At 38.2% G+C, this 18382-nt stretch overlaps 1 protein-coding gene and 1 long non-coding RNA gene across 6 annotated transcripts in view; one reads left to right on the plus strand and one right to left on the minus strand.

The window, feature by feature from the left end:
* Positions 1–18382, minus strand: part of LOC127979083 (cytidine monophosphate-N-acetylneuraminic acid hydroxylase-like) — a 33243-nt gene that overhangs the window by 6454 nt on the left and 8407 nt on the right. Inside the window, exons 1-8 of one of the 5 annotated variants that reach the window (XM_052584225.1) lie at positions 18142–18277; positions 11595–11754; positions 11017–11234; positions 10076–10167; positions 7691–7803; positions 6928–7074; positions 3008–3198; positions 2841–2921 (exon numbers count right to left, since the gene is read on the minus strand). In XM_052584225.1, coding sequence (XP_052440185.1) covers positions 2841–2921; positions 3008–3198; positions 6928–7074; positions 7691–7803; positions 10076–10167; positions 11017–11222 — 830 coding nt within the window. In that variant the 5' untranslated portion in view covers positions 11223–11234; positions 11595–11754; positions 18142–18277. Of the gene's footprint in view, positions 1–2840; positions 2922–3007; positions 3199–6927; positions 7075–7690; positions 7804–10075; positions 10168–11016; positions 11270–11594; positions 11755–15758; positions 15894–18141; positions 18278–18382 lie in introns of those variants that run through there. The other 4 variants (XM_052584234.1, XM_052584217.1, XM_052584248.1 and 1 more) reach the window with 4 other exon arrangements.
* LOC127979116 (uncharacterized) lies at positions 512–17357 on the plus strand. Its single transcript, XR_008158729.1, has 3 exons — positions 512–924; positions 11166–11271; positions 14446–17357. It is a non-coding gene; the product is annotated as an uncharacterized LOC127979116 (long non-coding RNA).

Below are 18382 nucleotides of genomic sequence, written 5' to 3' on the forward strand. Positions count from 1 at the left end.
AAATAAACATATAAAATGCTGTAAATCTTTTTTTATTTTCAATGTTTTTATTTAAAAATGATGTATAGGGCTGTACAACCCCAAAATAATATTTTGATTGTTTATATATAATACGATTTGTTGTTCAAAGGTAGAACTGTTGAAGTAAACTCATTATAGTTAATATTGAGGTGGCTTTGGCAGTTACAGATTTTGCCGCCTTTTTGTTTTTCAAACTGTTAACAGAGACAGAGCAACACACCTCATAATCTGAAAACCACATCAACTTCCAATAACCCTCTTGAATTGACTTTGTATTGTGGAAAGCAGCCTTTTAGTCATTTCTTACTTGTAGCAAAAAACAGAACAATGTCTAAAAACAGCTGAGTGACATACAGCAAGCAATCAAAAAAAAAAAAAATACATTTTTAAGCTGTTGACCCAAAAAAAAGTAAAGAAAAGTGCATTTAAGGTTTCATATATAACGGTTTGTTGTTCAGATGTACAACTGTGGAAGTCGACTCAAGGTTGATTTTTGAGGTGGCTTTGGCAGTTACAGATTTTCCCGCCTTTTTGTTGTTCAAGTGGCAACAGTGGCAACACACATTCTTTATTTTTAACCATATCAAAAGATGAGAGATATATTGAGAAAACCACATTTTATTTTGAATGTTTCCTGATGCTGATGTTTGATGACATTGTTCAGTTTTTTTGCTATAAGTCAGAAATGACAAGGAGGAAGCCTCCCACAATAGAAAGTCAATGGAGAGGGTTAGATTGTTCATGTGTGGGCGTGCACTAAATGCGCTCTGTCTCTATGCCAAAGCCACCTCATTACTGGAAGTTACAGATTTGAAAAACAATAAGGGTGGGGAAAATTTTGATTAAAGAAGCCTAAACTCTGAAGCTGAACGATCCAGCAGACTATCAGCAAACTCTCAACAGGTACATTTCTTTTTTTAAATGTCAAAAAAATGTAACTTTAAAATTGGAACTCGTCATTTCATATGAACACGTTTCATATGGCTACTCTTAAAACATCCAGACACAAAGAACAAAGACTACTGCTGATGCTCAAGGTTGTTCAAACTGTAAGGCTGAAAGAATCTCGAAAACTGAGATACGGACAATACAACCAGTGATTTAACATTCAGGCATCAGTTCCCATACCCCACTAAAACAACTTTCACTTTCTCGTTCACATTTGTTCCTACTTCTCACTATTTCCTGAGTTCACTCAAAATGTTTATGCAAACACTTTTTATGTGAATTAGAGTGTTTTTCAGAGTCATGTTTGGTGTCATTTGAATGAATTGCAATTAGTACAAAGGTCTCGTTTCCAAATATGCAATCCCAATCAAGTTTTTAGAGTATTGGATTACTTTGGGGGTTTATACTCTTAATGACCTAAACAGGATGTGTACTCTCCTGATTTAATCTCACGGTCAATCCACAGACCCGGTTGGGGAATGTTTATCTTGGTCTCAGTACATGGGAAATGTTATTGCAAAAGACACTTTTGTGGCCAGATCAACACATATTCACTATCTCTCTCTTAAAGAAAAGATGGATATATAACCTAAATAAATTTTCACTGAACAAATCTTAAAATAACTTCAGTTTCAAGAACAATTAAAAAATGAACTTTTGGGGAAATGGACAAGTTCTTTGGATGTTAAAGGTTCTTTCCAGAACCACAGATTTCAATAAAAAAATTATATTTTTAAGAGTGCGTTGTCCTGAAGAACCCTTTTATGCTGAAATGATACTTTGTGTTAGAGATTAGGGACTATTTATTCCCACTGTTTTGTTTTTTAAATCTGTAACAGTTGAAGTCACACCATTATAGGTAATAGTGAGGTGAAACTGACAGTTACAGATATTTCCCGCCATTTTGCTGTTCAAATCAGTAACTGACAGGGGTGGGGGTGGGGGGCTGCCATAAATTCCAAGAAACTTAGAACGCGGCTTAACCAATCAGAATCAAGGACCGGAATTATCCGTTTTATAATTAGTAACATACAAAGTTTTTATTCATTTCAGATTAAATACAAAATCAGTCTTGTTAAAAATATTGTATGCCATGACACCCATATCTGGTACTTAAGTAAAAAGACGGGTTTTTATCTGGAATTAATATATTACACCATTAGGCTACTTTCTCCATCGCCCATTAAAGATCAACTAACATAATCTACAAAGATGTGAAATGCATATGCTTACACATATTTAAGAATCGAGATATTTCAACAGTATCACAAGACCAATTCGTAAGTATTAATTCGTATGAATTTGTGCGACCTCGTACGATTTTGTGCGATTTGTCTAGACCACATTGATGGTAGGTTTAGGGGCAGGGTTAGGTGTAGGTCATTATGCAAATCGTAATATACATAAGATTTAGCACACATCAAAATTCATTTATACGGATGAGGTCTTACAATTAACTTGTAAAATATGTATGAATTGCCGTGACATCAGGCTGCAGTTTTCATGGTTTAGTCAAGACGTTTGGGAATATTTTGAATAAAAAGGAAAAATAAACCTACAGTATATCAGTTAAGTATTCCATACACTCTGTATCGCATTGATGTCTGACATAGGTTTATCTTGGAGAATTTGATGTTTTGAAATGAGTATTTCTGAGATGATAATGTAATTTCCATTCCATTCAGTAGGCTAACCAGAATAATCATTAGAATAACATTTAGCCTAAATGATGATCAGAAATCCCATCTAAATTTGAAGTCGTATAAACTAGGAGTGTATTATAAATTATGTATGTTATATATATATATATTAATTTGATTAATTGTGCATCCTTTTAATGCAGCAAACTCTGCTTTAGATTTCAGTCTCACCAAAACACTGGCCGTGAAGTGTCTCCAACGTAAATGGGAATATCTGGACGCTTCATGGAAAGACGTTGCAAAGTCGGGTAGCTGATAGAAAAAGAAATATTTAAAATGTGCAGTTTTATGGCATAAAACAATTTAATACAATACAATATGGTGGATCAGACACTAACCTCAGGTGATCTGAATGCATATGGCTGATGTAAATGAGATCGGCCTGACTGAGTCTGTCCATGGCTTCAGACGGAGGTTCGTGAAGGAGCCACCATCCTCTCGCAAATGCTGGTCCTGTGAGCCACGGGTCAAACATCATCCGCTTGTTCCCCGCTTTCAGCTCCATACATGCATGTGTGAAATAGGTCAACTGGAACACACAGGATTCTTCGATGAACAGGACATTTGGAAAAATAAATCGGTAACACTTTGATTAAGCCAATTTTTATAATGAATGCATAATGCATTATAAAAAAATAAATAAAAATAAAACGTATAATAATAATATGTTGTTTAATCTCAAAAATAACACATTATAACACTTTTACTAAAACTTTTGAGTATGATTATTTAAAACATGCAATAAACACTATGTTAAATCCACTTAATTTATAATGGAATATAAGTCATACTTTATCCTGACATTATTTGTGACCATGGACCACAAAACAAAAAATAAGTGTCAATTTTTATGAATATCTGTGGTCAAAAAGTTCTAAATATTGAGAAAAATCACCTTTAAAGTTGACTAAATGAAGTTCTTAGCAACGCATATTACCAATCAAAAATTCTGTTTTGATATATTTACGGTAGGAAAGCACATTTAAAACAGCCACAAGACTGACCAAAGTGCTTCACAAAAGAAGCAGCATCATAAGAACAAAATAAAGAAATTATAGAATAAAATAAAACACAGATATGGAAGATATAATAGGAAGGAATGTAAAACCTAATACGCCAATGAAAACAGTTGCGTTTTTAAAAGAGACTCTGTCATTTCTGGTCACCAGATCTTCAGATAGGTAGCCTGGTCATTGATCGTGTAAAGATTTAAAAACAAATAATATGATTTTAAAATGTGTTCTACATTGAACAGGCAACCAATGAAGGGGCTTTCAAAGCGGAGTGGCGTGATCCCTTTTTTTCTTTTTTAAAAGAAATCTAGAGGCAGGATTGGACTTTAAATTTTGGACTAGTTGAAGATGAGAAATTTGAGCTCTTGAAATGCCACAGTATAATGAGTTACAGTAATGGAGACTTGACGTAATAAAACCATGCACCTTCATCTCCAGAGTCTTATCAGTGAAGAAATATTTCATTTGAGCTGATAAAAACTGGACCAAATCACAGTGGAAATTTGCCATTTAAAATAACACCCAGATTCCAACCAGAGACCTAAAAGCTGTTAGAGATCCCAGGTCAAAATGAAATGCTTATTTTCTGAAAGGCCAAAAACAACTTTAGTCTTCTCCTCATTTAAGGATACAATTTTTTGAGATAAGAAGGATTTAACCTCATCTAGACAGGAAAAAATAGCTTTTTTTCCATAAAAGGTCAATAGATTTGAGTATCATCGTCATAAAAGTGAAACTACACCTTATGTTTTCTAAAAAATAGATCCCAGAGGTAGCATTTATAATGAAAAAAGGGATTGTGAAAAGCCACAGGGAAGGGAAGAAGTGGAAGATAAAACTTATTGTAGCCTAAACACGTATTTCCTGACAGATAAAAATAACTGGAGCCACTTTAGAGAGACCCACCCAAGATTTCAGTCTATTGATTGATACAGAATGGGTAAAAGTCTCAAAAGAAGCTGATAAATCTAAGAGAACGAGGACCACAGAGTCGTTTAACACTCTTAAAAGAGAAGATTCAGCCTTAAAACCAGATTGAAAGTGTCATGATTCTGCCCTCGTGTCCTTGATTTTTCCTAGTCTTGAGGCAGGATCATGGCAGACCCGTGTTTTGTGTTCAAGCACATGGCCTTGTCTTTGGGCCATGTGCTTGTGTTGTCTCATTCCCTTGCCCCGCCCCCCTTGTTATCCTAGTCTTGTCGTGATTGTCCTATCTGTGCCACCTGTCGTGTCTTGATTAGTTCCCCTATTTAGATCTCCCAGTGTGCTCTGTCTTTCGTCGGTTCATTGTTCATCATTTGTGATTGTTCCATGTCTGAGATTATTCCACATTTGTGATTGTTTCTGTACCTCTGAAGTCCTTGTATTACCGTGAGTGTTTGTTTGTAGTTAGTGTTTAAGAGTTTGTTTGTCATGTCAGCCCAGTCCTGTTTAGTTATTTAGTCTTTACCTTACTCCGTGTTTTCCCCCTCGTGGGTTTTGTTTTTCCCCTTTTTGTAAATAAACCCTTCGTGTTGTGATTCCTGTCTGCATTTGAGTTCCTCCTTGCCAAACCCTGACAGAATGAACCGACCAAAAAGGAACTCAGCAGGCAGGAGGTCCTCCGAGCTCCAAGACCTGTTGGAGTTTCGTCGTCAATGTTGGATGTCATCCCCCACCGACAGGAAGGGGGTCACCCTCCCATACTCGCCCGAGGGGGAATGGATTCTCCAAAATTATGCCCGGCTGTGGGAGAGCGTCTCCCAGGAGGAGCCACAGAGGTCCCCTCCACCTACCCAGCTGCCAACGATCCCAGAGGGTCGTGTCCTGGCCGTGGCAACCCTGGGGGATCAGGCAAGTCCCTCCCAAAATCCTGAGGCACCTCCCACTACCTTCAGTCTCCCCAACAAGCGAGGGAGATGGTTTTCATGGGAGTCAGCTTCAGAGTCTTCGGCGTCCGAGTCTGCCCTGCCCGAGACCAAACTCCCCCAACCCGCCTCGGACCCAGCTGTGGCCCCTGCACCGCGCCCAAAGAGGAAGAGGAAGAAGGGGCCTGCCGGTCCTGTGACCCTGTCTCCTCCTGAGTCGGCGAGGTCTCCTGTGCCAGCAGCGGTGAGCGTGCCCGTGCCAGCAGCGGTGAGCGTGCCCGAGCCAGCAGCGGTGAGCGCTGGTGTGCCCGAGCCGGCAAAGAAGAGAGCTGTATTCAAGTCTGCAGTCGTCAGAGCGGAGGAGAGAGCTGCGGCCGACTCTGCAGCAGAAACTCTTCTACAGTCTGTCTCATCTCGTAAGGAGATGCCCATTATTATTGCCGCTAAGTCTTTGTCTGATTATTTGTCCCGTCTTGTTCAAATTTTAGAAGTCCCCGTCAGTCCTGTCTTGTCCCCTGACCCTGTCCCCAGAAATCCCGAGTGTCCAGCCGTTGTCCCCCCGTGTCCTGTTGTCGCCCCGTGTCCAGCTGATGTTGTCGCCCCGTGTCCAGCTGATGTTGTCATTTGTCCTGTTGTCGCCCCTCGTCCAGCTGTTGTCGCCCCTCGTCCTGTAAAGGTTGCCCCGTGTCCTGTGACCCCTCCTGTTATGTCCTCTGTCAGTTGTCCCGAGACCCCTTCCCACCCCTCACCACCCAGACCTGCCCGGACCCCTCGTCGTCAGCCTTCGGCCCGCCCTCCTAAGACTCCTGTCCCCCATGAACTTTTGTCCCGCCTCCTCCCCTTCCCTGTTTGTTTTTTTTTATTTGTCACCCCAACCCTGCCATTGTGTATTTATGTTTGCCTTTGTTATTATTTGTCATGTCTTGTTGGTTTGTGTCGGTGTCCCAGTCTGTCATGTCAGTCATGTCCCGTGTTTGATGTTCCCTTGAGGAGCGTCTGGAAGTCGCTCCTTAAGGGAGGGGTTCTGTCATGATTCTGCCCTCGTGTCCTTGATTTTTCCTAGTCTTGAGGCAGGATCATGGCAGACCCGTGTTTTGTGTTCAAGCACATGGCCTTGTCTTTGGGCCATGTGCTTGTGTTGTCTCATTCCCTTGCCCCGCCCCCCTTGTTATCCTAGTCTTGTCGTGATTGTCCTATCTGTGCCACATCTCCCAGTGTGCTCTGTCTTTCGTCGGTTCATTGTTCATCATTTGTGATTGTTCCACGTCTGAGATTATTCCACATTTGTGATTGTTTCTGTACCTCTGAAGTCCTTGTATTACCGTGAGTGTTTGTTTGTAGTTGGTGTTTAAGAGTTTGTTTTGTCAGCCCAGTCCTGTTTAGTTATTTAGTCTTTACCTTACTCCGTGTTTTCCCCCTCGTGGGTTTTGTTTTTCCCCTTTTTGTAAATAAACCCTTCGTGTTGTGTTTCCTGTCTGCATTTGAGTTCCTCCTTGCCAAACCCTGACAGAAAGTGCTCCAACAGAGTTGGTCTTTTCCAAAAACCTTGAAAATAAATTGTAAAACAGAGATAGGGCAATCCTTTTTTAAAACTGAGAGATCGAGTGAAGGCATGAGACTTATAATACGTCATAAATATGAGAAATATAATTCAGTGTAAGTTAAATGGATGCATTCTGTTCATTGTGTATTATAAATCAACAATCTTAAAAGTTATATCCACAGATAAGTTAATATTTGCATGCATCATTTGTGCTTCAGTGACGTCATCTCCGTATTGGTTTTTCTTTGGTATTTCATTACAGTTTAGACAAATATTAAAGGAATGTTCCGGGATGTAAATCAAGCTTCTGTAGTTTTCTTTGACCAGGAAGGAATCCAATGGTAATTGGTGCAGTGTGTACACTAAGGTGTGGATGTGTGAGACAAGACTTTTAATTAGTCAACAATGATTTACATGCTTTATGTTCTGTTCAAGCAGTTGGTTTACATCAGAAATACATGGTTTGTCTAGCAAACATTTTGTGCATATGTACACTAAAACTCTTCTATGGCATCGCTTGAAGATCTTTTTGAAGCACCATTATTTTTAAGAGTGTTATTGGTGTGTTCGAGCAATGAATGTGATGTTAATGAGATCACAGTTGGGTGTTGATCCTACCGTAATCTCTCCGGCGTGTAGCTCTTGTGATTCTCGGGGTTCTGCGGTCCAGGGGTCTGGAGGATTCAACTCCAGCAGCTCTAAACTACCGTCAGTATCTGACAGCACTGCCTCTACAGTAAGACAATAACACAGCGATTCAGTCAATATCCATCAACAAGTTATATATGACCCTGGAGCACAAAACCAGTCTGAAGTCTCTGGGGTATATTTGTAGCAATAGCCAAAAACACATAGTATTGGTCAGAATTATAGATTTTTCTTTTATGCCAAAACTCATTAGGATATTAAGTAAAGATCATGTTCCATGAAGATATTTTGTAAATTTCCCTACTGTGGATATATCAAAACTTGATTTTTGATTAGTGATATGCATTGCTTAGAACTTCATTTGAACAACTTTAAAGATGATTTTTTTCTAAATATTTAGATTTTTTGTGTGTGCAAATTTTCAAATAATTGTATCTCGGCCAAATAGTGTCCGATCCTAACAAACCATACATTTTGGTTTTGTGGTCCAAGGTCACATTTATACAGTCTTGTTCAAAATAATAGCAGTACAATGTGACTAACCAGAATAATCAAGGTTTTTAGTATATTTTTTATTGCTACGTGGCAAACAAGTTACCAGTAGGTTCAGTAGATTGTCAGAAAACAAACAAGACCCAGCATTCATGATATGCACGCTCTTAAGGCTGTGCAATTGGGCAATTAGTTGAAAGGGGTGTGTTCAAAAAAATAGCAGTGTCTACCTTTGACTGTACAAACTCAAAACTATTTTGTACAAACATTTTTTTTTCTGGGATTTAGCAATCCTGTGAATCACTAAACTAATATTTAGTTGTATGACCACAGTTTTTTAAAACTGCTTGACATCTGTGTGGCATGGAGTCAACCAACTTGTGGCACCTCTCAGCTGTTATTCCACTCCATGATTCTTTAACAACATTCCACAATTCATTCACATTTCTTGGTTTTGCTTCAGAAACAGCATTTTTGATATCACCCCACAAGTTCTCAATTGGATTAAGGTCTGGAGATTGGGCTGGCCACTCCATAACATTAATTTTGTTGGTTTGGAACCAAGACTTTGCCCGTTTACTAGTGTGTTTTGGGTCATTGTCTTGTTGAAACAACCATTTCAAGGGCATGTCCTCTTCAGCATAGGGCAACATGACCTCTTCAAGTATTTTAACATATGCAAACTGATCCATGATCCCTGGTATGCAATAAATAGGCCCAACACCATAGTAGGAGAAACATGCCCATATCATGATGCTTGCACCTCCATGCTTCACTGTCTTCACTGTGTACTGTGGCTTGAATTCAGAGTTTGGGGGTCGTCTCACAAACTGCCTGTGGCCCTTGGACCCAAAAAGAACAATTTTACTCTCATCGGTCCACAAAATGTTCCTCCATTTCTCTTTAGGCCAGTTGGTGTGTTCTTTGGCAAATTGTAACCTCTTCTGCACATGCCTTTTTTTTAACAGAGGGACTTTGCGGGGGATTCTTGAAAATAGATTAGCTTCACACAGACGTCTTCTAACTGTCACAGTACTTACAGGTAACTCCAGACTGTCTTTGATCATCCTGGAGGTGATCATTGGCTGAGCCTTTGCCATTCTGGTTATTCTTCTATCCATTTTGATGGTTGTCTTCCGTTTTCTTCCACGTCTCTCTGGTTTTGCTCTCCATTTTAAGGCATTGGAGATCATTTTAGCTGAACAGCCTATCATTTTTTGCACCTCTTTATAGGTTTTCCCCTCTCTAATCAACTTTTTAATCAAAGTACGCTGTTCTTCTGAACAATGTCTTGAACGACCCATTTTCCTCAGCTTTCAAATGCATGTTCAACAAGTGTTGGCTTCATCCTTAAATAGGGGCCACCTGATTCACACCTGTTTCTTCACAAAATTGATGACCTCAGTGATTGAATGCCTCACTGCTATTTTTTTGAACACACCCCTTTCAACTAATTCAACTAATTGCCCAATTGCACAGCCTTAAGAGCGTGCATATCATGAATGCTGGGTCTCATTTGTTTTCTGAGAATCTACTGAACCTACTGGTAACTTGTTTGCCACGTAGCAATAAAAAAATATACGAAAAACCTTGATTATTCTGGTTAGTCACATTGTACTGCTATTATTTTGAACAAGACTGTATATTAGCTGCAATTAAAATGACTTCAAATGTCATTAAAATAAAGGTTTCAAAACCATTTTTGTTTCCCCTTTCAGTAGAAGTTTCTCAGTGTAAAGAACAAATGCAATGGAAAGGTTCATTGGATGTTAACGGTTCTTTATAGAACCACTGATGCCAATGAAGAACAAGAGTGTATGAAATTGTTTTCACAGCACTCTTGTTAAATAACTGTGACATTACCAAGTTCGTCTTGCATGAAGCTGTCCGGAGGGTTGACGTACTCCATAGTGGCCACGTTAAGTTTCCAGTAGTGTTTGGTGCAGCGCACTGTTCTGTTATGCAAACACACATGCGCACATATTTAATGATTCATTTGTAATCAATATTTGGTGACACTTTACAATATGTTTTCAGAAATCTACTTTAGATAAAATGAACTAAGCATGAACAATACTACAACAGCATTTAGTTCATGTTAATGCATTATTAAAATCAAAAGTTAAGCTTGGTGACATTAGTTAACGCACTGTGAATTAACATGAACTAACAATGAACGACTGCATTTTCATTAAATAACATAAAAATGGATTGTTTTGTTCATGTTAGTTAATATATTAACTAATTGAACCTTATTGTAAAGTGTTACCAAATATTTCTACAGGATTTAATTAGATTTTTAAATGTGTTTTTATTATTTTTTTTTTTTAAAGAAGTCTCTTCTGCTCAGCAAGGCTTCATTTATATTATTAAAAATACAGTGATAACTGTAATATATTCAAATATTATTATAATTTATATTATAATTTAAAATAACTGTTTTCAGTGTGAGTATACTATAAAAATGTAAATGATTCCTGTGATTAAGTATGATTTTTTTTTTATAATATTATATTATTAATAATGTTAAATATTTTTACAATTCAAAATAGCTTTTTCTTGCATGGATTTACTGTTATTAAAATTTAATTTGTTCCTGTGATCAAACCTGAATTTTCACCGTCACATGATCTTCAGAAATCATAATATGCTGTTTGCTGCATTATCATCATCGTTGAAAACAGTTGTGCTGCTGAATATTTTTGTGTGAATTAAAAAGTTCAAAGGAACATCATTTATTTGAAATAGAAATGTTTGTAACATTATAAATGTTACTTATTATCAGTGTTCTGTTGTTCACCCACCGGCCATCCAAGTCCTCTATGTCTTTACTGAAGCGTCCTCCCTGGTGTTTGCACTGGTTCCTACATGCTCGAATTTTGTCTTTGCTTTTGTAAATGATGTAACATTTACCATCCTCTGGGTGTTTCTTAAAATTAATTCCATCTTTCAGTGCCTGGACGTCTTCAGCCTCCAGTCGCAGGACCGTCTTTGAGACCTGAGATGTCATCGTGCTTCAGATCTAGAGACAAGTGACTCCACAGTTCACCTTCAGCACGGTCAGATCTGATCACTTTCATAGTTTGAAGACTAAAAAGTCTGTTTGCAGTCTTAAATACACATCATTCTAATGCATTGTTGCAGCTAGAAATGCATCATTACATATGAGAGTTTTTTTACTCCTGTTTTTCTTAACGCCTAAAAAACCCTCAAATTTGAGTAAAATGTGCAAAACCGAATAACCGTGTTATGTTTGTAGTGAAAAATAAAATAAATTCCCAGTCAAATAATGTTGAAGTTATGACAAGTAACTCTTAAATCACATTGATTTCTAATAATTTCCAAGTTGTTATATAGAGTTATATAGAGAGAGCGACATTACCTTCGCTGGGGGCTGATTTCTGATGTAAATGAGAGCAGGAAGAAGCTCGTTTGAGTTCACAGAGAGAGAGGGTGTGTGTGTGTTGAAACCCACGTGTCAGAAAGTTGCTGTCTGCTTATCAAATGCTCACAGAACCGTCAGGGTGTAACCTTCATTCCCACTGAAAAAAAAGTTTCAGATATTACTCTAGTGGTGCATGCACACTTCCTGAAGATATACATTTTAGCTAAATTTGTAGTTATATCTGTTCAGATGTATGGAGTGCACCGTCAAGATGTTATTGGAGCATGAAAATACTACTTCAGTGCATTTAAAGTTAATTTATGTTGTACATCTGTAATACTAGAAGCGCACAGGTAATAAGTAACTGACATTTCCACAGCCATCTTTTACTGAGTAGAGCAACAAATCATAAGTCACCCAAAACCTGACCATAAGACACGAAAAAAAAAATTGTATATGTAACTATTTCGAATGTCACGGAAGCTTTAGACAATTACTGGATGTAAACTTAGACCTCTGAAGAATAAGGGGGAAATCCAAAGTTAGACATGCAATTCTGCATCTAAACACACAGCTTCTATTTTATGTTTAAATGAAACTGGATGACAGAGCACCAGTTTAAAACTAGATAAAAAGGTTTGCACAACATCGGCCAAAAGTTCACCAATAAAAAGAAAAGAAAAAAAAGAAGAAGGCGTAACTTTGATTCACGCTGTGATTCACGCTGTGACAGTTGTATCTACAACACTGTTCCAGAACAGTTCAACCCAAATATTTAGATTTTTTTAGTAGGATGAGGACTGTTTTTCTTCAGAGAGTAGCCTACAATGTCGGTGTCTGTTTCTATAAAGCGGGGCAATTACAACTTTGCAAGGACAGTCTGGTGCTTATCACTCACAGTCTGTAAGTACGTATACATATGTAAAAGATTTGCCACTGATGATTCAAACGTGAGTTTTAAGCAGTGTAGATTAGCTCTTGTTGTTTCTCCTATCACTAATCCAGATATGGTTTTATGATTACGTGGCGTGATGCAATGCAACAATTAAAAACACAGTACAAGTCTTTATAATCAGTAATTATATCCCCACTGGATGAAACAACTACCTTGTTTGTAATGGGTTTTATTGGTTTTGTCTCGTCGTGCCGAGACGCATGCATCACGGTGTTAAGGGGCATTACATTTTCCATTACATGCTTGAGGCATTCAGCCAATCACAATACACTGGATAGCTGTCAAATCAGAGCACACCTCGCGTTTCAGAAGGCGGGGCATATAAGAGGATCAATAATGCACAGTATGTGGAAAATAATGTGTTTTTTAAAACTTAAAACGCATAAACATGTTGCATTACACCAAATACACAATGTTCGTTTTGGCAACATCATATGACCCCTTTAACACATCTGATGTAAATAATAAATATATTTATAGTATAAAATAGTTTCTATGATATGCTTAGGGAAACGCAGCCCAGGCCATTTGAGGAGATTTACATGCTCATGCAAAAAAAGCAGCATGATAATTTACATATTGTTTACATTAGATTAGTTTCCTTTATAACCCATCCTTTCTGGGAGACTGTTCTATATAGTATCAGTATAATCATCAGCCATTAATCAGGAATGTTTGTTGCTCGGTTCTGTACGTTAAATCCCGAACGGATTAACCATCTTGTTTATGCTACTAAAATCACCTATTGTAGGATGTATGAATATGACGTGTCATTCCCCCACAAAAAAAAAGATAAGCATCATTGTGACAAAAATCTAAGGACATTCAAATAAATGTACGGACATTCATACAAACCATTGTACTGGTCCAAATGCGCGGCCTGCTGGCAATTTGATGTTTTTTTGTTTAGAACAATGCAAATTGGTAATGTGCCTTCAAAATCCAAACAATTTACAAGTAAGGGTGTCCTTGGGGTATCTGTGTGTGTGCTTAACTAAGGTAAGAGTATGTGTGTAAAAAGATAATTAAAAGGACGTAAAGTGTGGGAAATTGAAATGTCCTTGGAAGGGCTTGGATTTTACTTAAAGGAGTAAGAACTCTGGTGTACCATTCTCTGAACAACAGGTGGCGACGAGGACTAACTATCCTCTAAAACCATCGGGAATCACTAGTGAGAAGTACTGGCTGCATCTGATTCTTTAGGCAGCTGACTTGCTGAGTATCAGGCATTAGGTGCGTTCGACTTCACACAGCACTGTGCAAACCGATCGCAATCTGACTTCAAGCAGTGTCCAACTAGAGACTGTGCCGACGCCACATGACCGTCACGCGTGGCATCAAGTACTGTGAGAGTGTTTTGAGAGCAGCCGGCTTATTCAGCCACTGCAGTTTCTCTACAGTGACTGCAGGAGTGCTGATGACGACACAGCTGTTCGCGATTGGCCAGATTCACCACACGATAACGATCATGTGTGTTCGGGGTTTATTCAACATTTGCAGTTCCAATAATGGCCACAAATCTATCCCTCAAGCGAGGGACGAACACCCCTCAAAAAAGAAAAAGAAAAAAAGGGACTGCTGCTTTCTCCCACTAGGGAGATCACCCTTTGCTGCTATAACGGTAAGGGACAGCTGTTCTATCCCTGAAGTGAGGGACGAACACCCCTCAAAAGAAAAAGGGACTGCTGTTTTCTCCAGCTGGAGAGAACACCATTTACTGCTATAGCTGCAGGAGACTGCTGTTCATCCCTCAGCAGGGGATGAACACCCCTGCTACTTAAATTAAAGAGGGGACTGCTATTCTCTCCGTCGCATTTAGAGGGGAGAATACCCCTCTTCTAGCCATAGGCTGCATTAAGGACATCTCAATAACATTATCTTTCTCTTTTGCAGGAATGGAACAAGGACAATTTCGGGGGGTCTTCACGCTACTGTCCTACCCCTCATACCAAGCTCAGGGACATGCTGCTTTTTCAAGAATTCAAAGAAAGAGTTCCCTTTCTAAGGGAAACTGGAGTTTGCTTTTCATGCTTGTGTACTGAGCACAAGAGCAAAGATTGTAAAGGGTGCCTGAAATGCAAACTTTGTCATCGAGCTCAACCTACAGTGTTTCGCATCAAAAGGCAATCAGCAGCAGTGAACCAGTCGTAATCTTATAACAAGTTAGGGTTTTCCAAAACATGTGGGCATACAGGGGTTGGTAAGGACTGATGGGCATTGTTCATTCTCCCAGTACAAGTTAAATCCATCAAAGGAAACAAAAAGTCATAAAAACATTAGCTTTTTTGGATCTGGGTAGTTCAGCTACATTCTGCACAGAACAGATTAGGCAGAAGCTGAATATTTCAAGTAAACAGGTCACATTCTGGCTTAGTACAATGGGACATCAGGCCATGGTTCCAGCTTACTCCTTGACTGGCTTGTAAGTATTTAGTCTGAATGGCAATAACTTCTGTTAGCTTCCTGAGGAACTCACACAGCAGAAAATGCCAGTTAGTACTGACAACTTGATAACATTTTGATAAGGTTTGGCTAAGTTTCCATACCTATCAAAAGTATGGAGTACCAAATATAAAAGCAAATGTTGACTTGCTGATTGGTAGCAATGCTTCAAGGATAGTGGAACATTTGGAGATAGTCAACAGCTGTGGGACTGGCCCATATGCTGTTAGGACAGTGTTGGGATGTGTTGTTAATGGTCCATTGAATGGAAACAGGGGTGCATTAGGAATGGAGATGCAGATTGTAGGAAATGTTAATCAATCAGTACAATCATGAATTCAATGAGAACATAGTAAAGAAAGAAATGTTGAGGGAGCACATCAGCTTAATGGAAATCGTGGAGCAGTCAGTGGTCCTAGAAGATAGGAACTATAGTTTTAGGTTTCCCTATAAGACCAAATAAGTCCATCTACCTAACAACTTTGCTGTGGTAAAGCAATGGGTCCCTGGATTGAAGAAAAAGTTCCTAAACAACCATGATTTTCATAATAAAAAATGGGATACATGAATGATGTCATCAGCAAGGGCTATGCAGAACAAGCATCTCAAGAACAGCTGCACTGTGAAATTGGGACAGTATGGTACTTCCATCATCACGGTGTCAACCATCCAAGAAAGGGATCTATTTACGTGGAGTTGAACTGTAGAGCTACATTTCAAGGAACATCTTTAAACAACAAACTTCTGCAGGGCTCTAACCTTACCAGCTCTTTGCTTGGAGTTCTCACTCGCTTCAGAAAGGCACCCATCACTTTTAAGGGTGACATTCGGGCTATGTTCCATCAAGTTAAGGTGGCTGAAGAAGACATAACATTTCTTTGCTTTCTTTGGTGGCCAGATGGAAACATCTCTGAGAAACCTGTGGAATATAAAATGACTGTACATTCAGTGTGAGTGGAGTCATTCAGATTCCTGGACACCACTATCTCTCAGGACCTGAAATGGGACATTCACATTGACTCAATTGTTAAAAAGGCCCAGTAGAGGTTGTACTTCATGATAAAATTCAAGGAGTGTTGTCACAAGATGGAATTCATTGGAGCTTTAATCCACCATTGGGTTCACATGGTGGTGTATGGGAAAGAATGATACGCTCTGTAAAAAAGGTTGTCAGCTCTGTTCTACATCAACAAAATTTATATGATGATGGACTTTACACAGTTTTCTATAAAGTAGAATCTGTTTTGAATGACAGGCTAGTTACCAAGCTATCGACAATCCTAATGACCTGGAGCCTCTTTTGCTTAATCATCATTATCTTTTGAAAGGGAAACCAGCTTTACCACCTGGTGTGTTTGAACCTCATGACCTGTTTGCAAGAAGACGATGGAGACAGGTGCAATATCTTTCAGATCTGTTCTGGAAAAGATGAGGCAAATGCGGAATCAGAAGAAAACAAGTTTGCTTTCTGGAGACATTGTAGTAATTATGGACTCGTCGGTTCCTTGTGGTTCCTGGGCTCTTGGCATGGTCATAGAGGTTTTTCCCAGATAAGCATGGTTTGGTTCGTTCTGGGAAGTTGCAGGCCAAAACCAGCATCATTGAAAGACCAATAAAAAACTTTCTCTTTTGTCAGATGCCCTTCTTCTCATAGGTGGATCTCTCCACTCTATGTTTCATAGAACCGAGGTTATGAACAGTAACCTATTATTTTCAAACTAATCCTGCAAGCACCACTAGCACCTCATTTACACTTCATCTGCTAATGAGTTAGTGAGAGTCGAATCAATTGTGCAGTGCTGGGGTGTTTGCTGAACCAGTTCGAAAAACTTTGTTTGCCTATAATTTGCCTGCTTTGTCTATATGTAGAACCGGCCCTAGGCATAAAGGTGGACAGGGAAATTACTAGAAGAATGACAAGTATATACACTGTAAAAATGTGGCTTAACGACCCAGAAAGCTGAAACTGAAGAAAACACATGCAAATCACATCTTCATCAGTTTGCCAACATGTGACTGTCATTCTCGATGACGTTATGATGTAAAGTCGTAAAGTATATCATGCCCCCTTAGAGGTAGAGTTCTTCTGTCAAAAGCAGAAGGATTTTGTAGACTAGCCAATATTGCTTCGACCGTATATTTAGACAATAAAACTGTTAAGTCTATTGATCAGATTTTATTAATTTTTTAATGGAAGAATCGTGTGCACTGCATTCGTAAATCTGTTGTCATGAATTATTTTAAAAACGGTGGACTTCACTTTCTGGATACTTCTACTTTTTTACAGATATCTTTACGATCCATCTATGCGTGATCATAGGAACTTCAAGAAGGCAACTAACTCTTGGCAAGGAATTGCAACCCCTGTGAAAAGGAAGAAAGTGTTTGTTGTTATTAATATTTCTTTCTTTCTTTTTTTGGTTAGGTTTCAAACTCATGCGTGTAAATTTAGTAAAAAAAATTATAATAATAATGTTTTACAGTTTTAAAAATAGTTGGAAAATTACATTTCTGCTATTCAAAAGGCAATCAAAACTGTCAGTTTGTGAGTAATAAATGTAAAGGTCATGCATGTCTGTGATTCAATTGTATTGTTCTGTATCTGTCTATAAAGTCTATCTTCCCCAGCCCAGGATGAAAATATCATAACTTCAGTCAGTTAGAACATCGTAGTCATGATCTGAAAAGTTTACAATTAAGTTTTTCAACTAAGCACACAAATACAGTAACATGCAATCACTTATGAAACAAAAATATATTGCAGTATATTGGAAAATATCATGTAATATATTAGGCATATATTCTTATATATATTTATTTTTTCCAATATATTGCAATATATTGAAAGCGGCAATCATTTGTATATTTTGCAATATATTATATAATATATGTATCATCAATATATTATTAAATGTATTACAAATATATAAAATATTAGAAAATAAAAAGGGAAAATAATATATTACAATATATCACAATATATTTTACGAAATATATTGGTAAATATATTTTCCTTTCGTAAGGGATGATCTGCATATACGAGGATTTAAGATATAAAATAAATGAATTAACCTATAGTTGTCGTCAATGCAGAAACCATAACTATACATATTCCATTACTATTTATTTGTTATTAAATACGCTTACGTTTTGTCAGATTGTCCTTCATCCAAGTCTTCGGTTTATACTCATAGCATTAGCACAGAGTCAGTTGTCCTAGAAGCAGTTCTGTTCAGACGTGCTGTGTCAGTCGTAAGAAATCATGTACTGTTCGATAGCTTCGCTCTGAAACATGCATCATCAGCTCATCGGTTCTTATATCGGACGAGTCCGAAAGAAACCAATGCAACCGGTTCTCGACTCAAGATTGGGAAATGCTCTAAATTGC

The sequence above is a fragment of the Carassius gibelio genome, chromosome A4 (genome assembly GCF_023724105.1).
Source record: "Carassius gibelio isolate Cgi1373 ecotype wild population from Czech Republic chromosome A4, carGib1.2-hapl.c, whole genome shotgun sequence".
Classification (NCBI taxonomy): domain Eukaryota; kingdom Metazoa; phylum Chordata; class Actinopteri; order Cypriniformes; family Cyprinidae; genus Carassius; species Carassius gibelio.